General features: G+C 40.7%; 2 protein-coding genes across 3 annotated transcripts; both read left to right on the top strand.

Annotated features, from left to right (window-relative positions):
* The first annotated feature begins 79 nt into the window (after positions 1–79).
* Positions 80–6,572, top strand: ptcd1 (pentatricopeptide repeat domain 1). 2 transcript variants are annotated; one of them, XM_083976046.1, is made up of 8 exons: positions 81–737; positions 1,509–1,649; positions 2,434–2,652; positions 2,736–2,837; positions 3,895–4,551; positions 5,681–5,797; positions 5,916–6,098; positions 6,225–6,572. In XM_083976046.1, the coding sequence occupies exons 1-8, from the start codon at positions 231–233 to the stop codon at positions 6,486–6,488; spliced, it is 2,190 nt and encodes a 729-aa protein (XP_083832172.1). In that variant the 5' UTR covers positions 81–230; the 3' UTR covers positions 6,489–6,572. The 2 variants fall into 2 exon arrangements, with proteins under 2 accessions (XP_083832173.1, XP_083832172.1); XM_083976047.1 differs by lacking the exon at positions 5,916–6,098 and having other exon boundaries at positions 80–737; positions 6,284–6,518.
* Positions 6,573–8,801: 2,229 nt separating this feature from the next.
* Positions 8,802–25,969, top strand: LOC310989146 (uncharacterized protein). Its single transcript, XM_083976068.1, has 19 exons — positions 8,802–8,846; positions 11,164–11,307; positions 12,724–12,841; positions 13,040–13,133; positions 14,534–14,684; positions 14,802–14,919; positions 16,230–16,355; positions 16,496–16,558; positions 16,651–16,773; positions 16,862–17,017; positions 17,108–17,161; positions 17,854–18,083; positions 18,177–18,256; positions 18,721–18,810; positions 18,918–18,995; positions 19,095–19,199; positions 19,740–19,842; positions 21,575–21,629; positions 25,700–25,969. Exons 2-19 carry the CDS (start codon positions 11,175–11,177, stop codon positions 25,707–25,709), a joined length of 1,887 nt encoding a protein of 628 aa, XP_083832194.1. The 5' UTR covers positions 8,802–8,846; positions 11,164–11,174; the 3' UTR covers positions 25,710–25,969.
* Positions 25,970–27,801: the final 1,832 nt, after the last annotated feature.

The following is a 27,801-nucleotide window of genomic DNA, read 5'->3' as shown; positions in this document are numbered from 1 at the left end:
GTCTCAAATTCTTACTGTAAAATGTTATGTTTTTATGTAAAGCACACTGAAATAGGCTACCTTCGATTATCGATTATTAATGTCTTGTTCAGTTCGGCATTGAGGCAGCAGGGCAGCAGCATGGAGGAGATCAACCTGAGTGAAGCTACGTAGGTTACTACCAGACATGTTTGAGGCTCAACCCGGTGTCATTTCTTTACTTTAATCGCTGTAATTTAAAAAACCAAATCATGTTATCGTCCGTGGCGTGTTCGTGGGCGAGAACCGGCGGTAAACTCCGGGTTTCTGTCGCTAAACTGTCGCTCCTGTCCTCGGTGGCGAAGAGGTCTCCAGCACCCGGAGGCCTGGATCAGACCGCGGGGCAAAACCTGTCACAGCTCCGGTCCCGGTCCCGGTGCTCCAGGCTGCTCACGCCGGCCCCAGGGCAGCTGCCGAGCGGACTGCTGGTCAGGACCGTGTCGCAGCGGGATGCCCCGGCCCCGGGGGAGGACGGGGGGAGGCTCGGCTCTCTGTCCGCCGACCTGTCCTCCAGGAGGTCCTTCAGGAAGACCAGCCCGCAGCTGCAGGACCTGAGGCTCCGAGGGGTTGGCGATGATGATGCCTGTGCAGGAGGAGAGGAGGAGGAGAAGGAGGAGGAGGAGGAGGACCTGGTGCAAGCTGAAGGCAGGAGGCCCGGGAGGAGAAACACACCGTACTGGTACTTTTTACGGTGCAAGAAGCTGATCAAAGACAACAAGGTCAGTTTAGTCTGGTTGATTTGATTTGATATGACAATCTGTCCCACGAAGGGCGATTTGGTTTGCAGCAGAGGTTCAGACAGTAAAATCTTACATAGTAGATACAACAGATAGGCTACATAACACAACAAATAAACACAGAGGTGTCTCATGTTAGTTCAGGGGCCACAAACACCGCAATTTGATCTAAACTTTGGACCAGTAAAATAATAGCATGATAACCTATAAATAAAAAGAACATTCAATTTCCCCCCCTTTGTTTTAGTGCATTATAATTAAGATGTTTACAGTTAATGAGCTGTCCTTTTATGTACAAAACATATTATGAACAACCTGAAATTTCTTGTAATTTCAACAATATTATGCCTCTTTTGTCACCTATGTAATTTTCTCACTTGACAAATTCATCCTGAGGGCCGGATTGGACCCTCTGGCGGGCCGGTTTTGGCCCACAGGCATGCATCTTTGACACCCCTGACATAGTCATCCAATTTACACCAGTGCATCGTTCCCAACAGGCTCGCCAACAGCTCATTTAGAAACTCAATGGCAGATGGAATAATCATTTGAGTGGCTCTAGCTTAATAAATCTTGTCAAGGTCATTCAGAGTTTGACCACATTCCTCAGCTTGTTCTTATTTGAAATGCTGAGGTTCCCAAACCAACAAATCATAGCAAAAGTTATTAATTGAACGGTCGATCATGTCTGTCCTGTTATTTATTATTGTCTCTGTGTTGGTGACAAACACATGTGCTGTCGTGGTGTTTCAGCTGCAGGAGGCTCTGGACCTGTTCAGCAGAGACATGCTGCAGGTGGAGAAGCTGCAGCCGCAGGAGTACAACTACACCATCCTGATCGGAGGCTGCGGTCGGGCCGGGCAGCTGAAGAAGGCCTTCAGACTCTACAACGATGTAGGAACATGTCATTTATTTACTTCTTATCATGTTATTATGTGTTAATTTAACACTTTCAACCGTACATCATTACTTCAAGATGAAAAACATACTCTTACTGATCTGATTGGATCATATTTGTACTTGTTGGCTCCCACTGTTTTATTAGTTTCACCTGATTCAATACAGTATAATACATTCAACCTTGTTATATATATACTATAGATATATTTTACCTTCATGGGTGTTTTAATGACCAGTTTCTGACTGAAAATGTTGATTCAACTGATTTTAGACCTGATTGTTTGCAGTGCTGATTAAGTCATATTGTATATTCTACTATTTTGATAATCATGGGGAGGAAGAGATATTAGAAACACTTTCACCACTGTAACATGCCACAGTTAATTAAAACCATGAACTTTCGCCTCCTAAATGGCACAAAGCAACACATTTGAACAAAAATAACATTGATTGAAGTATGAATTAATGTTATATTATGCTGATCTGGTATGGTATATGAGGAAAATCATTTTAGTTACTGTTTTGTGTTTTCATGCAGTTATATATTAGTGTATTGAACACAGAAATGGGGATTATTGTTCACGACTGTGAATCTAATGTTGTTCAGCTTGTGTTTATTGATATAGTTTCCAGGCTTTCACTTGAATTTCCAAGTTTTTTTTTTTTAGCTTCAATTTTTTTGGCTTCACGTTCTTAAATAAATATCAGTTGAACATGTTAAATACCCACCTATACTGTGTGTACAAAATGTGTATGTGTGTGTGTGTGTGTTTTCCAGATGAAGAAGCGAGGCCTTGACGCTGTGGATGCGACCTACACCGCACTGTTCAACGCCTGCGCTGAGTCGCCGTCCAGACAAGCCGGTCTTCAACAGGCGCTGAAGTTAGAGCAAGAACTGCGTCGCAAAAACTACACCCTCAGCACCATCACGTACCACGCTCTGCTCAAGACGCACGCCGTCACCAACCACCTCCAGGCCTGCATCCACACACTCAGGGTACGGACACACTCGTGAGAAGAAGTCGATGTGAAGTGTGTGAGGTTTCTGTTTATTCACGGGTTTATGTGTGTTGTTTGCAGGAGATGCTGCAGAATGGACATGTCGTGACTCAGGAGACGTTACACTACCTGCTGATGGGCTGTTTGAAGGACAAAGAGTCGGGATTCAGAATGGCTTTACAGGTGCATACGTGTTCACCGGAACCTGCAAATGGTTTTTATCGTTATAAGATAAGATGAGATGAGATAATCCTTTATTTGTCCCCCATTGGGAAAAATCTACAGGGTTGCAGCAGCAGAAAACAACAAAGTAATGTACTTTAACACAGACAATAAATAGAAAATGGCAATAGCAGTAGAAAGAAAACAGTATTTGTAATAGAGTATGATGAAGAAGAAATAAAAAACATCAGAAAAATATCATAATATCATAAAATATCATAATCATCACTTTATCTGCAGATGATTTTCCAAAGTGCTCAATGAATTACCTGGTGAATGAAATGTCAGTCAGAACACAGGCAAATTGGCCCATTGCCATAATCCCTATAGTTTTAGCAGTAAATTTGTTACCTTTAATTGTCGGTGCAAGTTATTTTTAGAATGGCGGAGCAGAGCTGCAAGCTGCTCAGAGCTACGCTACGGAGGCTCATGGGATGTCTTGGTTTCCCTCATCAAACTCAATTCAAATACTGTACACAATCCAACAACTCCAAAACGCTCTGGTGGACAAGTTGTGACCTGCACATTCACCACGCTATGAGATAATAACAGAACGTTATGAGACGGAGTTGTTTTCAAGGTAAATGCAGAGACTTCTTACCAAAAAACTGCCCCCGACGGGAACGCACATCAGCAGTTTTGTATGAATTTACCTCTAAAACAACTCTGTCTCCCAACGTCCCGTTATTATCTCATAGCGTGGTGAATTGATGAGGGAAACCAAGAAATCCCATGAACCTCCGTAGTGTAGCTCTGAGCAGCTCACGGCTCTGCTCCACCGTTCTAAAAATAGCTTGCACCGACGATTAAAGGTAACAAACCTACTGCTAAAACTATAGGGATTATGGCGATGGGCCAATTTGCCAAATTGTTGAACTATCCCTTTAACAACAGTATTGTAATGTGCCGCCTTTAAAGAGGCTTAGAAAAGAGCTTCATCTGTTTTTAAGACACAGCGTTAAAGAAAATCAGCCAACCTCTGTGTGTCAACCTCGTCGTCTAATTCTCCATGTTTCAGGTTTGGCGCCAGATGCTGATGGCGGGGATTCGTCCAGACTCCAAGAACTATAACCTGCTCTTGAGAACTGCAAGGGATTGTGGGATTGGTTCTCCCGCGCTGGCCACTGACGCGCTGCTCGGGCCCGACTGGGAGAGTCAGAGGGAGACGAGAGAGCATGTGTCGAAGGTCAAGTCAAAGCCTGGACACAAGGATGTGATAGACGTGGACCTTCTGGAGAGACAGTTGTTCGTCCAGCCGGGTTCTGGTCCGCACAGAGACGGGGAACCAGAGTCCAAACACCTGGTGCCGGTCAGACAAACAGGAAACGCATCACTGCCTGTTCCACAACAACAAGTCACCTCCAAAGCCCCGAGTCTCCTGGACCTTTTCGAGGGGAGGAGAGGAGCCGTGGTCTCCCTCGGCTCCGTGGACGGGCCGTCCGATCGGCTCGCCCTGATCGGAGGAGGTAAAGGTTTTCTGGAGAAGATGGCGGCTAACGGACAGAGTCCAGACCTGCGGACTCTGACGCTGCTCGCCGACACCATGGAGCCGGGCCACCGGGCTCTGCAGGTGCTGCTGCGGGTCGCCAAGCAACATCACATCCGGCTCGACGTCGCCTTCTTCAACTCTGTGATCCGCAGAGCAGCCAGAGCTGGTGACCTGGAGGGCGCAAAGGTAACCACACACACACACACACACACACACACACAGATATACTGACACACTGCATTCCCAAGCCCCTTAACCTAAACCTAATTTTAATCCTAACACTCAAACGGCCCTTTGAAGATTTGAAAATGCTCTCAAGATTATTTGATTATTCCAAACAACATTTTTTCCCACAGATCCAAAGAAAGACATGTGTACACATACATGCTGTTGCCCATATCTGAGCAGTGTTCTTGGGAAAGGACCAGTCACTTTAATTAGTTGTGTACACTAGTTTTTTATGTGGTCACTTGTCCAGAATGATTCGGACTTAAAATGTGCAGAACTAAATCAGATTTTTTGTAAAATATATGTCTTAGTTTGAATTCAGGCAACAGCCAATGAAATGTTGCATTATGAAATCAAGCAGGCACTTTGAAAATATAAACATACTCCAGGATAACATGAAACCATGGCTGAAAAGCAGGATTGACTGAATTTTTCGGATTATTATTATAATTTCTTTCATTAACTTAAATGTTGGGTTGGAGATCTTATTCTGGATCATTTTTTACTAATCTGCTAGAAATCCTCTTAACACCTGATTGCAACTGAGTAAATAAAGGCTTTTTCACAAAAATCACTTGCTTGGAGAACGAACAAGCCTCAAAAACCACCATCCAATCACGTCACTTGGATCGTGATGTGTCAGTCAAGCTACCGTCTCGCGTGCACGCTCAGTCTTCACCCACGTCCGAGGAAAGGTGAAGGCGTGTCTTCAGACAGAAGTCTTAGGAAAGGGGCTGGGACTTTTGACTCTTATATTTTCAAAATGTGGCCTGATTGAACCGATTTTCTTCTTTTACCTTTAATGTCTTCTTATTTTATTTCAATTTGAACGTTCGGGGTCTCCATATGGATTCAGGATGTGGATTAATATGAATAATCCACAGAAGAGTTTTCATTAAAATCAATTTATGCTAAAGAAGTGTTAACTTTGTGTCTCTGGGTTATCCAGAGTGAAGAAGAGGCCGATACGCTGTGTGTTAGTGTTTTAGTCACTTCTGTTGCACTGAAGGTGGAGGCAGGACTCTCAGGTGCGTGTGTGTGTTTCTGATGCATTTCCTCCTCTCTCTCTCTCTCTCTCTCTCTCCAGAGCATGCTGATTCTGATGAGTCGTCGTAACCTCAGTGTGGATGTGCAGACGTTTGGGAGCCTGGCGCTGGGCTGCGAGCGCCAGGCGGACGGTCTGCAGCTGCTGCAGGACATGCAGGTGATGAAACACACATAGATCAGAACAGATTCATCCCATTCGTCTGTCAGATGAAGACGATGAAGATGCTTCCTCTCATCCTCACACACACTGTACCTGGCTCTTGTTTTCTTTGCAGGTGGCTGGACTTCGACCAAATGTTCACGTGTTCTCTGCTCTGATTGGCCGAGCGGCTCGGAGACTGGATTATGTTTATCTTAAAACACTTCTTAAGAGTATGAGAGACCTGGGGGTGGGGCCTAATGAGGTCATCATCAGACAGCTGGAGTTCGCTGCACAGTATCCCCCCAACTATGACCAGGTGAGCGTGTGTGGACAGTCCACAGTGGTACAAGAGTTCATCTGGTGTAACAGTCTAGTCTGTAGGAAACTAAACAGGTTGATTCATTTACAGTTTCATGTTCTTCTCTCTGACTCTACATTTCAGTACAAGACCAGAAACAACTACCTGGTCCAGATCGATGGTTTTCGCGGTTACTACCAGAGGTGGCTGAGAGCGATGCCCGCTCAGGATGCCGAGGAGGGAGAACAGACTGAACCACAGACTGAACCACAGACTGAGACCGACCCTGCAGAGCTGAAAACAGAGGCTGCAGATGGACTGACGCCGGCTCGCGGGAACCAGAGAGCAGCAGAGAGGAGACATTATCCTCGTAACAGGGACAAGAAGACGAGCAGCGCTGCTCTGTAACGGCAGCACTCCTGAAAATATCTCTGACTTCAGCTGTGTAAAAAAAAAACTGAATGAACTTTGTCTCAATGTACTTTCTATGAGTTAACTTTGTGCAGTTATTATTTTGTAATAAAAGTAAATTCAGAGTTTTCAACTTTACGAAAATTATTTGTATGAGTTTGTATGTTTGTATACAGATTCAGATTCTTTATTGTCCTGCAGCGGAAAAAAAAAAAAATTTCACAGTCCGTCTTACATTTAACAGGTAAACATTTCAACACACATGTAACATACAATTTACAGGCCGCTAATTACGTGATAATGTTAAGAAATAGCCAAGAAATAACAATTAATTGCATCATAATGACTAGAAATAGCCTAGAAATAACGGTCAATTTCATAATAATGTCGAGAAATAATCATTGATTGCGCAGAAATAGCCCAGAAATAATTGATTGTAATTGACAATTTCAAGGACTTGGTGGAGAAAAAATTCCCCAAAAATTCAAAGCATGAAAAGCATGTGTAATTTTTGCCTTTAGGAAAACCATGGCCTTACTATGAAATTGACCGTTATTATTTCTAGGCTATTTCTTGACATCACTACGCAAAAATGTTTTATTTCTTGGCGATTTCTTGAAATTATCACATAATTAGCGGCCTGTAAATTAAAGGGTTACCAAACAAAGCACACATTAACACAACACTAATGCTACCTTCTGCTGCGGATGTTCAAAGCGTTAATGGCAGATGGAATGAAACCTTTCCCAAAGCGTGTTTCCCCTGAAAGTTGTTTGTATCTGATGTTGGAAAGGAGAGGGTGTGTGAAACGGGTGGAGGGGGAGGCAGGGGTCTTGTGCTGGGGCGGGGGGGGGGGGGGTCACCAGTGCTGATTGTCCAGGTGTTAGATGTAACACAGGGTCGTCGGCTGATAATCTGTTTTCATCTTTGTAGCACCTCTATGCTACTCTGATCTCCTTTGTCTGTTTGCTGTGTTTCTGGCCTGGTGGCACAGGACTGTCTCCACCTCCTCGGTCTGGTGAAGCCGTCTGAGTTTGATAGTGAACCATGCAGGGTTTATTGTTGTTGTTGTTGTTGTTGTTGTTGTAGGTACAGAAGGTTCTAGTCTGCAGTCACACACATGTCCTCACAAGAGCTAGTGTACGACGATGCCACAGTGTCGGTGAGTTCATCCAGGTGTGTAGCTGCAGCCTTAAAAAACACTCCAGTCAGAGAGAGAAGGCTTGTACTGTAGTTCCAGCTTTGCCTTGGTGGTCCATCTCCTCAACATCAGTCTCAACATATCACAATATAATATTACAGAACAGAGTAGAAAAATACTTTATTCATCCCTCTGGAGGGAAATTCAAGTTGTCCAGCAGCTTACAAAAACTACAAAATAGATCCACACACACAGAGAGCAATAAATAACCTGAAATTATATAAATATAATGAAAGTAAAAGTGCATGGCCTAACAAATGGCGTTGTGCCATTAAATGAAAGATGAATCTATATATATATAATATAATATAAATGGAGGCATTTTGCCCCTAAAATATGAGACAGTGCAAGTACATTTTTCATCTACTCGTGCATGTGCAACCAGTAAATTTGCTTCTTTTTTTTTTAACACTGGTGAAACGTGCAAGACGACTCCAAGAATCTGTAATCTGTTATTGCAGGTGGCAGGTCAGTCTGTGTGAGGATCGTAAATGAAAAGGAAACATACTGATGATTTACAGTGTGCACCCCTAAATTCTTCCGTTTGAACTCCTAAAATTTCATTTCAAAGTCATTGTAAAAAAAAAAAAAAAAAATGTTAGTCTGGAGCCCTGGTAATACATAGCTACTGTATTTATGTGTGTGCGAGAACCTGTGAGTCTGGGGGTGTATAGGTGTGTGTGTGTCTATGACTTGTATACTTATTCATTTCTGTAAGAGGTGCAGTTTTATTTTACTATTCAAACTTGTGACTGTTTTCACTCTCCCTCTCTTTCATTTGTTAATTGGGTATGAATTAAATACACAATATAATATAATATAATATAATATAATATAATATAATATAATATAATATAATATAAATTATATTATATTATATTATATTATATTATATTATATTATATTATATTATATTATATTATATTATATTATATTATATTATATAATATAATATAATATAATATAATATAATATAATATAATATAATGTGTTGTGTATCCAGTAGGTGGCGGTAACGCACTTCTGACGTGGCCGGTGTCGCCCGCCAATAAAGACGACGAAGAAAAACCACTTCCGGTATCATCACATTTGAGACGCCCGGCGCGCGAAGAGCAGGAGGTTTTATTTTGGTTTGGCGGACAGAAACAACAACCGTAAGAAAACTTTCTCTCTCTCTTTTGACAACACGATATGAATAGTTTGAATAACGTTTTAGGTCATTTTACGTCTCTAGGCCTCGTTGTAAAACGGAGCACGTCGGGACTTTTACTGTTGTTAGACGCTGTTTAAGTTTCTGTTTCCTGAGCTGAAGAAGCAGTAACTTAGAAAGCGAGAACAGATAGCGCCAAAAAAAAAAAAAACCTTTAACTATTCAAAGTCATTTATTTGCCTTTTTACAGTAAAACCCGCATTGGAAAGCAACTGCGAGAGATTCACACTGAAGAAATAGTCTTATAGTAAACTTTATTATCGCCCTTGGGGGCAATGTGTCCTATATAGCCTGCTGCAGAGCAACAACACAAAGATTGGTTTGTCACAGTTGTTCATGTGAGGGTTCACAAGTTGACCAAGCCAGTCACATGATAGCATCATAGCAGCTGCCTGTGCATGTAAAGGCACAGTTCAACCCACTGTAAAACAAATTCACTTATCAAGACAAAAATCTGAAAATACACATATTGCATCTAGACAGCATGGAGATGTTGGTAATTTGTTTTTAAAAATTGAAAAAAAAAGAAAGAGCCTTTGTGCAAATTGCATCAGTTCTGGCCTCAAATGAGAGGTTACTGTCAATAATAAAAGTCTATCTAAACTTAGACTATTAGACTGTTATTAGTCTATCTAATAATAGTGCCTGCTGTTGTACTGTGTCAGCCGCCTGAACATGAATGGAAACAGTGTGGTGGTGGTGGTGGTGGAGGCTTTTTCCTCAAATCAATGATGAGTTCTTTGGTTTGAAGAACATTGATTTTTTTTTTTTAATGAACTCTTGCACAATTGGACTGTAAAACAAACAAACATAGATAAATAAAAAGGCAGCTGGGTACATAAAACATAAAAATAAGATAAGAAGGACACTGCCCCCAAATACAGGCCCACAATCATCTTAAAAAGAAATACAAGTGCAAAACATTTGCCCCACTAAAAAATGTTGATGGGAATACAAAACTTCTTAAAATGCACGATAGAGAGTATCCATGTTACCACCATTTAAAAAAAGGTTTAAATAACAGAAAGAAGAATAAATGAATAAGTAAAATACTTCTGTTTGGCACTCAGCAAACAGGCATAAAGTTGAGTGCAACAGGGGCGGTGTTTAGCCCAGTTGGTAGAGCACACGCCCCATGTGTTGAGGCTATAGACCCCTTCCCCTACGTTGCTGTGACGTCAAGATGTTCACTGGTGGCAAAACAACTGACCCAGCATCTGTTTAGACGGGCATCTACTGTGTACGGGACAGGTTTTAAATTAATTTTGAACAAATGTTATGCTCAGCAAACATGGAAAATATGTAATAGGTTCTGTTTAAAAGAGTAAGAATAGAAGGAAAGAGTTGGATCCAGCGCAGCATTCATTTACAAGCACCGATTAAACTAATTGTAAATAAACGTGTACTCCGCCCACAGACTGTAACGTTATAGCCCCCGGCTCTCTCCTTGGGTCAGTCCGAGGTCTCAACGGGCCGGACAGAACAGCACGACCGGACGTACCGGGTTCAGGTTGAAAACATTTAATAGCTCGGATCGGCGGACCACTGGCTTCTTTTTTTTTCTTCTTTTTTTTTGCCACCGAGTTAATGCTCGTGACATGAGCCCAGGGTCCGGGCTTCAACACCTGCGGATCTGACCGAGGTCGGGTCTTTGAGAACTGTAGCAGGACTGAAGCAGCTTAGAAACTGCAGCTCAAACAGGCAATCGTGGGCTTTCAGAGGTTTAGTACATTTACAAGAACTACTGTAGCAGAAAATAGAGATAGACCCGGCCGGGCGTCTGTTTGAGACTCAGCTTTTATTTGAGAATTTACGGTACATATGACGGTCTGGAGTCAACTTTTTTAAATAACCCTCACGGTCTCTGAGGGTGGGTGTACTAACGTATTCACTAAAATATGACTTTTCCTCGTCCATTCTTGAAAAAACAGTCCGTTAAAACATGCTAACCAGCTGCTGCGTTTCAGATGTTTTGGCTCCAGCTATGCCCCGCCCACCCGGATGTTCTGTGAAGGGGTCTATAGGTCTATAGTAAGGGGTCTATAGGGGTCTATAGTCTATAGTGTTCTGTGAAGGGGTCTATAGGTCTATAGTAAGGGGTCTATAGTCCGAGCGGCCCTGTCCTGCATGTCATTCCCCCCTCTCTGCCTCCCATTTCCTGTCTTGAGTTGAGTGCAACAGTGAAGCCGTTATGTTGCTGTTGGTGACTGGTGGAGATGTGTTGAGTTAACTTTGTCTTTCTCCGTTTCTTCCCCTTCTAGACTTTTTTCCGATGTGTACAACAGGAGACACCAGAGAAATCATCATCCTCAGTGATGACGATGATGATGACAACGATGAAGAAACCGCATGCAGTGAACCGTCGGTCCTCATTGTAGAGATGGAGGACACGAAGAAGAAGAGTGGTAACTGCTGTGTTTACTTCTTTCTTTCTTTTTTCTTTATATTGTGTATTTAATTCATATCCAATTAATAAATGAAAGAGAGAGAGAGAGTGAAAAAACAACAGTCACAAGTTTGAGTAGTAAAATAAAACAGCACCTTTTACAGAAATGAATAAGTACACAAGTCATGGACACGCACACCTATGCACACACACACATAAATGTATTACCAGGGCTCCAGACTAACTTTTCTTTACAAGGACTTAAAATTTTAGGAGCTCAAACGGAAAAATGTAGGGGTGCATGCTGTAAATCACCAGTATTCACGTTTCCTTTTCATTCATGATCCTCACGCAGACTGACCTGCCACCTGCAGTGACAGATTACAGATTCTTTGAGACGCCTCTTCCACGTTAAAAAAACAAAAAAGCAAACTTACTGGTTGCACATGCACGAGTAGATGAAAAATGTACTTGCACTGTCTCATATTTTAGCGGCAAAATGCCTCCATTTAAGGGCAGTATATACGTATATACATATATGGAGCCCTGAGGACATACACTCATGAGATATAGCGGTCATAATCTTCAATCATCAACAGGTTATTAACGACGTATCATTCATCCATGGTTTCCAAACAAATCATCAACAAAAGCTTTCTTTTTCATTTTCAACTGTATTTTATTCACCTTTTTGTTTCCATTGCGTGGCAAAACACACATGCAGAAGTAACCAGTCCCTCAAAACCATCGATTATCTCCATAACTGCAACTTCCTTACAGCAGACGGGTACCTGTGCCTAATTTCATTTCATGTCCAGAATTTGTTCTATTTCCTTCAGGGTATCCGCAGAGTCTTGAAAAGTATTAAAAGGTGATAAATCAATTTGGGGAAAATTAAGACCCTTAAAAAGTATTAAAAAGTCTTCTCACAACTTTATAAAGTCTTACATTTTGAAGGTATTTTTTCTGAATTAGCTGTCCAAGAGTTTGAGTCCTAAAAAACATTGTGAAAGTGTGTGAATTTATTCATTTTATTAAAAAACAAAGATGAACCGGTACATTAAAAAGAAAAGAAGATTGTTGTTTTAGTTTTTTGAGAGTGGGGCAGTGTTTTTTTTGGATAAACTTAGCCTTTTATCTATTATCCTGTTGTTGATGTTAAGTTAAAAGTGTCACATGAATAAATGGTTGCAGCTTGAAGTGGCGGTGAGGTATTGAAAAATATTGAGAAGGTCTTGAAAAAGTCTTAAAAAGGTATTAGAATTAACTTCAAGATTCCTGTATAAACCCTGTCCTTATAAAACCCTCCTCCCAAAACACCCGTGTGTTCGGACAAGGTATGTGAGTGAGGTGTGTGTGTGTGTGTGTGTGTGTGTGTGTGTGTTGATGCTGGAGGATTTAAACAGTGGCCGGCTGCTCGTCCTCCGTGTTTCAGACTTGAAGCTTTCAGACTTGCCTCCAAACGCTCTGGATGAGGATCTGGTCGTGACCTTCTCTCGCCCTGCTGAGGTGCTGCCCCACGCACGATACGACTGCCCCATACATCCGTTCACGTGAGTAAATAAATGAATAAATAAATAAATAAATAGCCACACACACACACACACACACACACACACACACACACACACACACACACACACACACACACACACACACACACACACACACACACACACACACACACACTTTGTGAAATGCTGACCCCCACCCCAGTAGACATAATTAACCCCCCTCCGTCCTCTGTTCAGGGCGGCAGAGTGTGAAACCAACGCTCCTCTGGCCAGGAACGAGTTCACCTGTGATCAGTGCTTCTGCTACATCTGTGACAAACTGGCGTCAGTGGTACGTGATGAGCTGAACGAAGGACGCTGCGTCGTGACGGCAGTTTTTATAGATACACACCAACTATATATGAGACGCTACACACTCGTTCACAGTCTGAGACGTCAGGCACATCCTGTCAGTCTCAGATTTACCACGATACGTTCAGTGTGAAATGTGAAACTTGCTGTTTTTTGTCATTTGCTGTCTTTATATTTAAAGGGATAGTTCAACATTTTGGCAAATTGGCCCATTGCCATAATCCCTATAGTCATAGCAGTAGGTTTGTTACCTTTAATTGTCGCTGCAAGCTATTGGTGAGCTGCTCAGAGCTACGCTACGGAGGCTCATGGGATTTCTTGGTTTCCCTCATCAAACTCATCAAATACACAATCCAACAACTCCGAAACGCTCTGGTGGACAAGTTGTGACCTGCACATTCACAATGCTATGAAATAATAACGGAACGATACGAGGCAAGAGTTGTTTTAGAGGCAAATTCATGCAAAACCGCTGATGCACGTTTCCGTTGGGGGCAGTTTTCAGTTTTTCAGCAAGCAGTCTCTGCATTTGCAACTCTGTCTCGTAACGTTCTGTTATTATCTCATAGCGTGGTGAATGAGCAGGTCACAACTTGTCCACCAGAGCGTTTTGGAGTTGTTGGATTGTGTATTTGATGAGTTTGATGAGGGAAACCAAGAAATCCCATTAGCCTCCGTAGCGTAGCTCTGAGCAGCTCGCGGCTCTGCTTCGCCGTTCTAAAAATAGCTTGCACCGACAATTAAAGGTAACGAACCTGCTATGACTATAGGGATCATGGCAATGGGCCAATTTGCCCCAAATTTTGAACTATCCCTTTAAGAGGTGAAATTACACTGAATGACTAAACGATGTCATAATGACTTTAATGGCTTAACAGTAGAGGAGCTCAGAGCTCAGATTTTGTGTAATGTTCAGTTTTAGTTTTTTTTCCAGTAAACCTGCCACAGTAATCACATTTCCTTCTTTTAGAAATATAAACTTTTATTGTTTTCTCTTTTTCTCTTTTTGCTCTTTAGTTATAGACACTTGATAGATGATGTTAGTTAGTGTCATAACCGTCATAACAGCGAGTTACGCTGTGATTCCCAGGCCTGAATCTGAATCTGAACAGTAGAAGCTGCACAAAAATGAGGTTGAGATTTTACCGTCACATTTTTCAGTTGCTTTGAAACATGGAAACTCTTTTTCCTCCAACTAACGTGTGTCGGATGAAATTTGAATTAACTGGTCGAGAGTGACCACAAGGAAATTTAGTGAGCACAAAGAAGGTTTCAGTGCTTCAATCAGGTGTAGATAAATAACATTTCCAAGCTTTCACGCTGCGTTAATGCAAATGTGTGTGTGTGTCTGTGTGTGTCTGTGTATGTGTGTGTGTTAAGTGTGAAATGTGGCGTCACGGCGGCATGTGTCACTGCAACAGCCACAAAAGGAGCGATTTCTGGAACAACTTGAGAAACAGCACTCTGCTGGGAGGGCTGAAGGCTTTCAAACTCACTCTGTCTGAGATCGACATGCACCTCCGACACGCAGGTACTCGCTTTACACACACACACACACACAAAGAAGAACACATTCACACATTATGATGCTGCTGTTGCTGCTATTCCATATAATTTCTGCCATTTGATGTGTCTCCCTCTCTTCCAGAGACGATGCTGCAGCGTTTCAAACAGGAGCTCTCTGCACAGTTATTTTTCTTCATGGCAGGAAAGACGTTACAAGATTATGGTTTGAACATGCCAAATCAGAAAAGTCGCATCTTCGAGTGAGTTGTGAAGCAGAACAGAACCGTTATCCACCTCAGATGTGTTTTTTTAGGGATAGTTCAACATTTTGGCAAATTGGCCCATTGCCATAATCCCTATAGTCATAGCAGTAGGTTCGTTACCTTTTAATTGTCGGTGCAAGCTATTTTTAGAACGGTGGAGCAGAGCCGCAAGCTGCTCAGAGCTACGCTACGGAGGCTAATGGGATTTCTTGGTTTCCCTCATCAAACTCATGAAATACACAATCCAACAACTCCAAAACGCTCTGGTGGACAAGCTGTGACCTGCACATTCACCACGCTATGAGATAATAACAGAATGTGTTAGAGAATAATTTTACTAGATAGTTTGTGTAGTTAATGGTCAATCCCTCTGTGTTATAGTGGATAGCTATGAATTAGAGGACTTTCTGTTAGATTACTGCTGGCTGGGGTCAGTTATCTGCCCTACTTTCTCTCTGAGGAGCATGCCAAGGCCATGGGCCCTCTTTGGCGTCTTCAATCTCACTCTCTGGCCGGTTGCAGACACAGCTGTAGAGTTACAGTAGAGGATAACGCTCACCGTCACTGGATAACACTTAGCTGGTGTGAATCCTTATCTTCATGTTTATGTACTATATCAACACATCTCCCCTTTGCTGTCTTGGCCCATTTCTAGTATAAGAATCTGAGCTTTACTGTTTGACCCTTAGAATTGAGGTGGCCTCAAACACTCACGCATGTTGTGTTGACGACTCTTCTGTTCTCCTTGGATCAAGTAAATAAACTCCTTCAGCGTGAGAAATCCAGGACTCTGGTACTTCTTCTTCTTCTTCACCGGCATCACCACAAATGCATCACCACAAATTCCTCCCTAACAGTCACAACTTGTCCATGAGAGCGTTTTGGAGTTGTTGGATTGTGTATTTGATGAGTTTAATGAGGGAAAGCAAGAAATCCCATTAGCCTCCGTAGCGTAGCTCAATGCAATGGGCCAATTTGCCAAAATGTTGAACTATCCCTTTAACTGTGCCACTGAAAATTGACATGTAGACAAAAGTATGTGGACGTTAAAACCCATAAATGATTAATACTTAACATCTTATTTGAAAAAAACCTGTGATCTGGTGCTACGGCTTTGAGGTCTGGACTCCAGCAGCGACCAAACTGAAACTGACACCAGATCAGAGGAGTTTAAAGTGTTTAAAGTAGATTTTTATTCTATTGATCCACTCATCATTATTTTTTTTGCTATTACATTGCAGCTACTCGCCTTGTTAATGCATGAACAGTGGTGGCAATGTAACATGTCTTTTTTTTTTTTTACACAGTTACACTCCTGTGTACGAGTTTGTGTCATCGTTCCTGACAAAAGCGGATGAACAAGGCGGCCGAGCTGCTGCCCTCATGAGACTGGGAGCCACGGAAGACTTCATTAAACATTTTCAACCTACAGGGTACACACACACACACACACACACACACACACACACACACACACACACACACACACACACACACACACACACATTGAAAGATAAATATGTTGTTTTTCATTTTCTGTGTTTTACTCTTCTTGGTTCCTGTGACTCTGCAGAGGTCACATCTTACAGTCAGCCTTTGCCAATGTTGATATGGCCAAAGCGACGTTGCTGCACAGGTAAACACATGCGCACACACACACACACACACACACACACAAATGTTGTATGTAGTTCACCTCTGTATTTATATTTCTATGTGTGTCTTCAGGGTCGTATCGTCCTTGCAGCGGCAGCTAGTCACGGCTGATTTCCCTCCAGAGTTCAGTCAGAAACTGCAGGATTTTTACAAAGGGTTATATTTTCCTGTTGAGCTGAAGAGCATGAGGAACAGGTATGTTCAGATATCAGCAGTGTTTGTGTGTGTTACTTGTTAAAGTCCTTTATTTTTTTTATTTAAACTCTGTGTGTGCCTGTTGCAGCCTGTGTGTTCGTCCCTGGGAGGACGTCCTGTTGGTGTCTGTGCTGAAGGGACAGAACGTGTCGGGTGTTCGTAAAACCAAAGGCAAGAAGGACGTCCTGATCGAATCTCTGTCCGTCATCCTGCTGAGATCAGAGCTGCTACAGACGCAGCGCAGGTACCCGATGGATTTACGCTCTAAACATTTGTACTTCACTGTACAAACACACACACAGTATTATACTGACAGTTTCATGTCATGTTGCAGGTACAGAGAGTTGTGTCGCTACCTTCGTGTTGTCCAGAGTGACGGCTCCACGCCGTGAGTATATTTGACCAAATAATTACAAATACGTGATGTCATTTCCTCTCAATCTCAACCTCTCTATTTACCAAAAATGGTCTACTGGCATCAACAAGATTTTGAGGAGGAATGTCTCTCATTTTTTATACAATAACTTATTTTAAGTCTCAATCTTCTGACTTTAAATTTAGCTTCACAGTTTATTTTCTCTGCACAAACTACAAGGTTGTTGTAGTTTGTGTCCTACGAAAGTAAATGAATGAATTTTGGATTATTGTTTACTTTGTTTATCATTGGAAGATAAAATCTTACACCTAGATTTATATATTCAGCCATGATAAGTGACATACAGGGTTCCAACACAGTCTGGAAAATGGAAACTATTGTACTATGGAAATATATTTATCTTAATACTTATCTGGGTTTGGTCTTATCTGGAGTTATTTGGGTTAATTATTTTGTATGCACTATTTGTGTACCTATCTCCTGGAAATTATTTGGTGACATAATGGCATACACATTCAGAATGATGAAAATAAACGATGTATTGCATTATTTATTTACATGATACACATCTAATTATTCAAATGTCACAAATTATTACATTTTGTTTTTACAGAGAAGCCTGGAAAAAGACTTTTGAAATTCCAAATATGTAGGAACCCTGGACATAACGTTATTTTGCTGTGTCTGGTTTATCTTCCCTGTAGCTTCCAGCAGCTTCAAGACCTCATCCCCTTCTTCATGTGCATGGACGGAGACTTCACGGCAGCTTGCAACAGTTTGTTCCCGTCTGTAAACGCTCCCGCCACCCGCTTCACCCCGTCCGTCTTCTGCCTCTACCTCCGCATCTTTGAAACAGCGACGGCACCGACGCTGACGGTCAGTCAGTTGTCAGAGCTCTGCCGTCCTGATGTAACGTGGGGGCCAATAAAGAAAGGTCAGATTATAATAGTAATAATAATAATAATAAATATATGATTAAAAGTTCTCGAACCATTTTCTTACGTCATGAACCTTCTCGTCTCTCCAGATGTTTCTCCACTAAAACCCATGGAGCTGGTGAAGTTCGCTCTCAGGGTTCAGAGATGCTGCTCTGCCGTCTTGGCTGATGTAAGTCAACGGCACACATCACTGCTCAGTTCACTTTTCTGAAATCTTATTGCCCCTCGTTCAAATTTGCGCATATTCAAAATGAATGAAAACACATTTAAAGAAATGAATAGGCTTATGGCGATGCAGAGACACATGTGCAGACTGATGCAGGTTAACACACTTTCAAAATAGAGTATGAACACAGTTTATTCTTTACTCCTGATCCTAGCTGCACTTTTTCATGCATAATGAACACACAGTTGATAGAGCCTCACAATTAACTAAAAATAAACACAATGTTGGTCTTAAATGAGGTGACAGCAGGTCATCAAACAAAAACAATCAACAATAGATAACAGAAAGGATTCGTACTGTAATGAGTACAGTTCTGGTTTAGCCAGTGTGTGTTTTCTTCTAAACCACACTGAGTTTATGTGTTTTTGTTTAATGTGTGACTGTTCCTTTAATGTTTCCTGCTCCAGTCTCAGTGTTGGACCAGTTTACTCACAGTCGTCGGCTCACGTCACGGTTCGCTCACGGCTCTACCAGCGCCGAACCCGGAGTATCTACACGTATGAAGTTCCTTGTTTATTCCTAAATTATTTCTGTATCTTTTTTTATTTGAGAAGTTTCATTTTATTCATTTTTTTATGATGGTTTTGTCCTGTCCGAACTTTAGGAAGCAAAGGACGTTGTGAAGGTGACACTGCTGAAGCAGCATGGCCCGAACATTCAGATCCCGTGGTTCTTCCAGGAGGTGAGTGTGTTCAGATGCACGTCGGCCAGCAGATCAAACATGACATGTTAAACTTAATAATACCAGTGTGTGTGTGTGTGTGTGTGTTTGTGTTTGCAGGTGTACCCAGACCAGGCCTTGTTGCTGTTGGTAACAGGAGCTTTAGCTCAGAGGATCCTCAGCGGTCCTCTGAGTCCAGCTATCCCCGTGTTTCACACCTTCAGGGTATTTTCCTCTTCCTCCGTTGTTTGGACGTGACATCCTGTTTATGGTCAAACAGCTGATTTTGTTTCCGACTTCATGTTTTCTTTACTTTCACACAGTCTCTGTTTTCATCCTCACCTACGTTTGACCTGAAATTCAATTAATTGATACTTTTATCCTGTTACTACAGTGATTAAACATAATTAAAACACTTATAGACATAAGAGGAACCAAGAAAATGTGACCGTGAAGCTTTTAAATTTGCACTTGACTGAAAAGCAAGGATAAAAATGGGCTGATTAGAAGTGAATAAAATAAAGTAAAACCAGAACTAAAAGGTAGGATGTTAAAAAATATATCTCCTCATCTATAGAAATATAAAAGAAGGGATGTTTGAAAGTGAGTAAAAAATTGTGGAAGATTTCCATAGAAAATATATAAATATCGATAAACTTGATATGATTAATATCTCAGGACAGATACAGGCTCTTCTCACTTTGCCTTTCTACAAATGTAAATGTTTATAACTAATGATTTATCTATTTTTGTTCTGTCTGTCAGGTGAATCCGTGGGCTCTCCAGTGGCTGTGGGACAGTTTGTCCCCCGAAACCGAACGCTTCAACTGCTTCGTACAGGAGATCAAACAGGAAATGGAAAATGCAGGTGTGTGTGTGAGCATCTACGCATAATCAGTCAATGCACTGAGCTCTCAGTGTAGAGAGACATGGAGCCGTCCACCCCATAATGCAGCGCGTTATAAAACCTCATGGACTCTGTGGGGACAGAGTGCGGACGTTGTAGCTTTTTGTTGTTTATTCTTCTTATTGTGTGACAACCAGTTTAAGTCAAATGGATTAAAGAGGAACTATGCAAGATTGTTACCTTAATTAAACAGCTTTGGAGTAATTGTGATGGTTGAATGAATTGTTACGGGGAAATGGAGCCTCTCTGCCTTCCGCCTAGCGTCTCTTGGCCGAAAACCATCACTGCATTGATTGGCTTCTCGTCGGCTTCGTTGAGAACAATTGCACATGGCTCGGAGGGGAGGGAGGAGGGTTAGCTGTGAGTTTTTATGAGGGTTATATAATAATATGCACACCGAAACTGTATGGGGAGCTCTGTAGAGAAAAAAAGTGACCAAAACAGCAAAAAAAAAGGGCCGGACCTGCATAGTTCCCTTTTTAAAGAGGAACTATGCAGGATTTTCACTATATTTCAGCACATTTGACCTTAATTTAACAGCTTTGGAGTAAGTGATGGTTAAATAAATGACTTGTAACTTGTTACAGGGAGAATGGAGGCTCTCTGCCTTCCACCTAGCGTCTCTTGGCTGAAAACCAACCTATTAACATCAGAGCCTCCGACCCGGTGTCTCATTATAAATGTTATCCACCGCTCCATGGATTGATTTTTCACCGGCTTCGATGAAAACAAATGCACACGGTCGGGAGGAGGGTTAGCAAAGACGAGAAAAGGCGACCGGACTTGCATAGTTCCTCTTTCAAGTCCAAGTTGTAATCATGGGGATTTAAAATAGGGAAATTCCTGTAAACCAAACAAAATATGGATGTCACGTCACCCACTGTAGATCATCATTATTATCATACACTGTAATTATTCCCATGTATAATTTACATAGTGTTGCAACTCCTCTCCATCTCCACCGTCGTTCTCCACACGATGCCACTCACACTTATTTTGCAGTTGAATCGATCACATCAGATCCTTCAAAAACTATTCATAGTCTTTAATTTGCAGTTTTAAAATCGGCATTTATTCACCACTTATGACAGAGACTTGTTCGTGTCTGTAGCTGGAGCACGATGCAACACAAACACACACGTCATCCACCCACTGACACGTTGCTCTACAGCGCCTCTGGTGGTTATTAAAGTGTCTCCTGTGCATCGTTAAATGATGAGATGAGATGACACAGCTCTATGACGTAGTCTGTGTGTGTTGTTGTTTTTTGTGTGTGTCTCTGACAGATGGAGATAGTTCATTGCCCTTTCTCCGCTCCATCATACCCACTCTGTCTCCCTCAGCAGAGAACTGGGACCAGTGAGTCATGTTACATTCACAAACCCCACAGAACCAGGACAAGACAGTTTTTTTTATGGCACACCTGTCTGTAGTCGTAGCTGCTGCTGTAGTTTTCAGTCTCCTTCGTGGTGGATGTTAAACGTAGTGAGAGGCAAAGTGGATCTGATCTGTTGACACACCGCTTTTTTTCCATGTCCTCTCCCGATGTGGTGGTGATCAGCACGTACTGTAAGTCGCCCCGTCACCTGTGGTGATCGATCCCTCGTAGATCTGAGCTGAGCTGCTGTCGTGTTTTTGTGTTAACCCCCCTGCTCTGTGTGTGTGTGTGTGTGTGTGTGTGGTCGTCCTGCAGGCAGACCAGCGACCGTTAAACTCCACCCTCCTCAGGAGAACGCTTCATGTCAGCTGTAAGTCCCACAACACAACTCATCAGCTGCTCGACAGTCCCACAGTTTCCTCACAGAATCACTTTTTATTTGAAGGAAACGTTTTTTGTTGTTTTTTTTGCATTGTGTAATTAATATACAGTCATGGTTCAAAATATTGGCACCCCTACACTCTTTTTCTCAGATATTTCTTATAATTTCTCACCTGAAAATTGTTGCAACTACACGTTTTGGTATTCAGAAGTGAATTTCTTTGGTTTTCAATGGAACAACACAAAAAGTAGGAAGGAAAAAAGTCAAATCTGATATTTTGCACACAGAACTAAAACAAAATTGACAAAAATGTACAGCACTTTGACAAAACTGAAAGACTTCATTGGATTTCAAGCATGTGATGCTCCGTGTGTGTGTGTGTACTTTTCCCTTGTGTTGTTCTTACTTTTTCCCTTGTGTTGTTCATCCTTTTTCCCTTGTGTTGTTCATCCTTTTTCCCTTGTGGTGTTCTTCCTTTTTCCCTTGTGTTGTTCATCCTTTTTCCCTTGTGTTGTTCTTACTTTTTCCCTTGTGTTGTTCATCCTTTTTCCCTTGTGGTGTTCTTACTTTTTCCCTTGTGTTGTTCATACTTTTTCCCTTGTGTTGTTCTTACTTTTTCCCTTGTGTTGTTCATACTTTTTCCCTTGTGTTGTTCTTACTTTTTCCCTTGTGTTGTTCATACTTTTTCCCTTGTGTTGTTCTTACTTTTTCCCTTGTGTTGTTCATACTTTTTCCCTTGTGTTGTTCTTACTTTTTCCCTTGTGTTGTTCTTACTTTTTCCCTTGTGTTGTTCATCCTTTTTCCCTTGCGTTGTTCATCCTTTTTCCCTTGTGTTGTTCATCCTTTTTCCCTTGTGTTGTTCTTACTTTTTCCCTTGTGTTGTTCATCCTTTTTCCCTTGCGTTGTTCATCCTTTTTCCCTTGTGTTGTTCATCCTTTTTCCCTTGTGTTGTTCATCCTTTTTCCCTTGTGTTGTTCTTACTTTTTCCCTTGTGTTGTTCTTACTTTTTCCCTTGTGTTGTTCATCCTTTTTCCCTTGTGTTGTTCATCCGTTTTCCCTTGTGTTGTTCTTACTTTTTCCCTTGTGTTGTTCTTACTTTTTCCCTTGTGTTGTTCTTACTTTTTCCCTTGTGTTGTTCTTACTTTTTCCCTTGTGTTGTTCATCCTTTTTCCCTTGTGTTGTTCATCCTTTTTCCCTTGTGTTGTTCTTACTTTTTCCCTTTTGTTCATACTTTTTCCCTTGTGTTGTTCTTACTTTTTCCCTTGTGTTGTTCTTACTTTTTCCCTTGTGTTGTTCTTACTTTTTCCCTTGTGTTGTTCATCCTTTTTCCCTTGTGTTGTTCTTACTTTTTCCCTTTTGTTCATACTTTTTCCCTTGTGTTGTTCATACTTTTTCCCTTGTGTTGTTCTTACTTTTTCCCTTGTGTTCATCCTTTTTCCCTTGTGTTGTTCATCCTTTTTCCCTTGTGTTGTTCTTACTTTTTCCCTTGTGTTGTTCATCCTTTTTCCCTTGTGTTGTTCTTACTTTTTCCCTTGTGTTGTTCTTACTTTTTCCCTTGTGTTGTTCTTACTTTTTCCCTTGTGTTGTTCATCCTTTTTCCCTTGTGTTGTTCATCCTTTTTCCCTTGTGTTGTTCTTACTTTTTCCCTTGTGTTGTTCTTACTTTTTCCCTTGTGTTGTTCATCCTTTTTCCCTTGTGTTGTTCTTACTTTTTCCCTTGTGTTGTTCATCCTTTTTCCCTTGTGTTGTTCATCCTTTTTCCCTTGTGTTGTTCTTACTTTTTCCCTTGTGTTGTTCTTACTTTTTCCCTTGTGTTGTTCATCCTTTTTCCCTTGTGTTGTTCTTACTTTTTCCCTTGTGTTGTTCATACTTTTTCCCTTGTGGTGTTCTTACTTTTTCCCTTGTGTTGTTCTTACTTTTTCCCTTGTGTTGTTCTTACTTTTTCCCTTGTGTTGTTCATCCTTTTTCCCTTGTGTTGTTCATCCTTTTTCCCTTGTGTTGTTCTTACTTTTTCCCTTGTGTTGTTCTTACTTTTTCCCTTGTGTTGTTCATCCTTTTTCCCTTGTGTTGTTCTTACTTTTTCCCTTGTGTTGTTCATCCTTTTTCCCTTGTGTTGTTCATCCTTTTTCCCCTGTGTTGTTCTTACTTTTTCCCTTGTGTTGTTCATCCTTTTTCCCTTGTGTTGTTCATACTTTTTCCCTTGTGTTGTTCATACTTTTTCCCTTGTGTTGTTCTTACTTTTTCCCTTGTGTTGTTCATCCTTTTTCCCTTGTGTTGTTCTTACTTTTTCCCTTGTGTTGTTCATCCTTTTTCCCCTGTGTTGTTCTTACTTTTTCCCTTGTGTTGTTCATCCTTTTTCCCTTGTGTTGTTCATACTTTTTCCCTTGTGTTGTTCATACTTTTTCCCTTGTGTTGTTCATCCTTTTTCCCTTGTGTTGTTCATCCTTTTTCCCTTGTGTTGTTCATCCTTTTTCCCTTGTGTTGTTCTTACTTTTTCCCTTGTGTTGTTCTTACTTTTTCCCTTGTGTTGTTCATCCTTTTTCCCTTGCGTTGTTCATCCTTTTTCCCTTGTGTTGTTCATACTTTTTCCCTTGTGTTGTTCTTACTTTTTCCCTTGTGTTGTTCATCCTTTTTCCCTTGTGTTGTTCATCCTTTTTCCCTTGTGTTGTTCTTACTTTTTCCCTTGTGTTGTTCTTACTTTTTCCCTTGTGTTGTTCATCCTTTTTCCCTTGTGTTGTTCATCCGTTTTCCCTTGTGTTGTTCATCCTTTTTCCCTTGTGTTGTTCATCCTTTTTCCCTTGTGTTGTTCTTACTTTTTCCCTTGTGTTCTTCTTACTTTTTCCCTTGTGTTGTTCTTACTTTTTCCCTTGTGTTGTTCTTACTTTTTCCCTTGTGTTGTTCATCCTTTTTCCCTTGTGTTGTTCATCCTTTTTCCCTTGTGTTGTTCTTACTTTTTCCCTTTTGTTCATACTTTTTCCCTTGTGTTGTTCTTACTTTTTCCCTTGTGTTGTTCTTACTTTTTCCCTTGTGTTGTTCTTACTTTTTCCCTTGTGTTGTTCATACTTTTTCCCTTGTGTTGTTCTTACTTTTTCCCTTGTGTTGTTCTTACTTTTTCCCTTGTGTTCATCCTTTTTCCCTTGTGTTGTTCTTACTTTTTCCCTTGTGTTGTTCTTACTTTTTCCCTTGTGTTGTTCTTACTTTTTCCCTTGTGTTGTTCTTACTTTTTCCCTTGTGTTGTTCCATTGCTAACCAAAGAAATACACTGCTGAATCCAAAACATTTAATGTTGCAATCAAAAAGTGCAGTGGTGGTGCACATATTGTGGACAATGACCAATTTATCTTTAAGAACAGGCTGTAAATAGAGATATTGATTTCATACAATTACGGCATATAAAACCTGTGTGTATGTGTGTCTTCCTCACACATGAGCTCAACACGTCACCATCCTCCTCATCGCCTCATTTCACAGCTCATTACTGCCACCTGCTGTTTACCAGCAGCATGACATCATACACACCTGTTGAATCACGACCATTCACATTCAGCAGGTGTGAATCATCTTTCTAACGGCTAAGTTAAACCTAAAGTCAAGATATCGGATGATTATGTATCGATAATCCTGCAACTCTTTGTGTTTTAATTAAAAAAATTGTATTCCTTTCGATGTGGAAAGGAAATGGCGATGGCAAAACTGGTTCTCTTTAATTCTGTGAACCTCGACCAATTTTTGTCAGTTAAAGATCACTTTTCTGATTAGATCATTTGCAATGTGACGCTTTTTTCTAGCTGCACATGAACATTTTGTGCAAATTTACCTTTTTTCATAATAATTACTTAAAACAAAGTTTAATCAGTTAATCACAATAGCTTTTGTCATTTAAGCTTTTGTAGTAGTTAAAAGTGGGATCTGAAATAGTCCGAGTGGATTTATCATGATGAATTTAATCGACTCCATTTGCACCAAAAATGATCAAATGATCAAAATCCTTCAATCAAAAACATCTTTGCACATGTTTAATATACAGTAACTTGTGTTTGTTGTTCTTGGTTTTTGCAGCTTGTCCTGATTCACGTCGATGATCCTGCTGAACTTGCGGCGGCGTCTCGTCTGCTCAGAATAACTTCACCACTGTGATTCAGTATTTAATACAGACACTCTGTGTTAAGTTGTTTTTTCATGACTTGTTTGAAAGTTGAACTCTGCACTATGTAACTTTTATTTTTTCTAATACTTTCTAGAATCACTTCTGGATACTAAGTTTTACTGTAAATGAGGCCTTTGTTGGTTAATAATAAAAAAAAAAACATTTTGGCCAAAGGAAAAAGGAAGTTGTCTTGGCTGCTGAATTATCTGAATTATTTGACATGTAGAATCCAGTGTAAAATATGTTTTTTATTCTCAGAGTAAATACACACACACTAAAATCGGCTCATTTGCATCATTTAAATAACAAAAGTACAGTGTTTAATTGACAGGAGGAGGCTGTTGCTCTGTTTCAGCTGCAGGTCAGAAACATTCAAAGATTAGGAACGAGTACACAACCAATATACTTTATATCAGAAGTTGAAGGTGGTGCTGATTTTAAATACTTTTAGCTTAATCAATAATGGCGTAATCTATTTGAAAAAAAATCAGTAGCAATTTGAATGAGAAATGAATAATGATTTTAAATAAATGTAGCTGAGAAAAAAAAAAAGTATTTCACTGTAGGAGGTGGAGCAAAAGTCTGTATAAAAGTGTCAAAATGGCTTCGTCAAGTTAAGAATAAACATACAGATGTTCAGTAAACCAGCTGTTCTGATTGATCGGTTTGGGTTCAATTAAAACCTGCTGTAGCTGTAGTTTAACTGAGGTTTTAAAGATAATCTGTGGTGGTAATAAAGTGCATTTCCTCAGAGCTGAATGTAAAAAAATAAATCAGAGGTACTTTACTGATTAAATCCATGTGATGCTTCTTTATACTCTGGTACAGAAAACTACACTTTTTACTGCACTATATTTATCTAATACTGAGATACATCTTACTTTTCAGGTTTAATTAAAAAACAAAACAAAAAAACTCATGACAAGCTGCAATTTCCACCTCGTCTCTGAATGTGGACACTTGTCATGTTTTAGATCTATAGATATTTCAAAATAAAAGCACACAGAGAAAAGTCAAACAAATCAGCAAAATTCACTGTAACTTGAATTATTATTTAACTTTTGTTTAAAATAAGATTGATTAAAGTGCATTTACTGATAAAACTTTAGGTGGATTTTGAATAAATGATAAATTGCTCAGGACTATATATTTCACATTGTCGTACTGATTAGATCTGAAAATCACAGCTAATTATTATACAAATAAAATATCAGACATGTTTTTAAAATATTCTTTACCACCTGTCCAGTGTTGGGACAGCACGCCCTCGTTAAAAATACAGTTTTCATTGTCCGTTCAGGTTTAGTTTCAGTCCAGCAGTGATGTTGTGTTGAAACGAGCTCTTTCTGAACTGGTTAGATGATTTAACGACAGAGCATTGAGGTTTTTATGAGACTAAAAACACTGAAGCACCAAAAACCCAACATCTGTCAGAGCCACGCTGCCTTCACAGTACTCACATGTAAAAACTGCACGTGTGTGTCCAGTGATTGACCAACAGTTTAAAAACCAAAAAAAAACTTAAAACACTTCAGACGTAGCGGCTGCCAACACTTAAAGGCACCAGAGGCACAAGTGCATTAAAGGGATAGTTCACCCAAAATTCAAATTTCACTCATTATCTACTCACCCTCATGTCGACTAAGGCCTGGGAGAAGTTTCAGAGTCCTCCGTGCCTTCTCTGAGTTACAGCGGGGCTCCGTGCAGCACTGCATGTCCATATGACGGTTACGAACGGAGCTCACTTTTCTTCGTAACAAAAAGACACACCAAAAAACTGTCTGTACAAATCTCGTGGGATTTGCACTGACACAGGAAGAGCAGTGAACTGTGATACTGGGAGCTTCCGCTACAAACAAGCTTAAAATATAGACTTATTAAATTTTCGGAATCGGAACAATTTCTCATGTTGGGGCTTCAATACAAGAGGTATGGAGGTATTTGGATGTTTTTTGGTGTGTCTTTTTGGACGAAGAAAAGTGAGCTCTGTTCGCTACCGTCATGTGGACATGCA

This window comes from Trachurus trachurus, assembly GCF_905171665.1.
Source record: "Trachurus trachurus genome assembly, chromosome: 1".
NCBI lineage: Eukaryota > Metazoa > Chordata > Actinopteri > Carangiformes > Carangidae > Trachurus > Trachurus trachurus.
The sequence above is the reverse complement of the archived record's forward strand: the minus strand, read 5'-3'. Positions and strand labels throughout refer to the sequence as shown.

What these genes read in the sequence shown, in the direction of transcription:
- ptcd1 (XM_083976046.1), top strand. Translation starts at nt 231, where the DNA reads ATGTTATCGTCCGTGGCGTGTTCGTGGGCGAGAACCGGCGGTAAACTC. An exon ending in AGCTGCTGCAGGACATGCAG is followed by an intron (nt 5,798 to 5,915) that starts GTGATGAAACAC and finishes TTTTCTTTGCAG; the next exon opens with GTGGCTGGACTTCGACCAAA. An exon ending in ATCCCCCCAACTATGACCAG is followed by an intron (nt 6,099 to 6,224) that starts GTGAGCGTGTGT and finishes TCTACATTTCAG; the next exon opens with TACAAGACCAGAAACAACTA.
- LOC310989146 (XM_083976068.1), top strand. Translation starts at nt 11,175, where the DNA reads ATGTGTACAACAGGAGACACCAGAGAAATCATCATCCTCAGTGATGAC. An exon ending in GCTCTGCCGTCTTGGCTGAT is followed by an intron (nt 18,257 to 18,720) that starts GTAAGTCAACGG and finishes TTCCTGCTCCAG; the next exon opens with TCTCAGTGTTGGACCAGTTT. An exon ending in CGAACCCGGAGTATCTACAC is followed by an intron (nt 18,811 to 18,917) that starts GTATGAAGTTCC and finishes TCCGAACTTTAG; the next exon opens with GAAGCAAAGGACGTTGTGAA.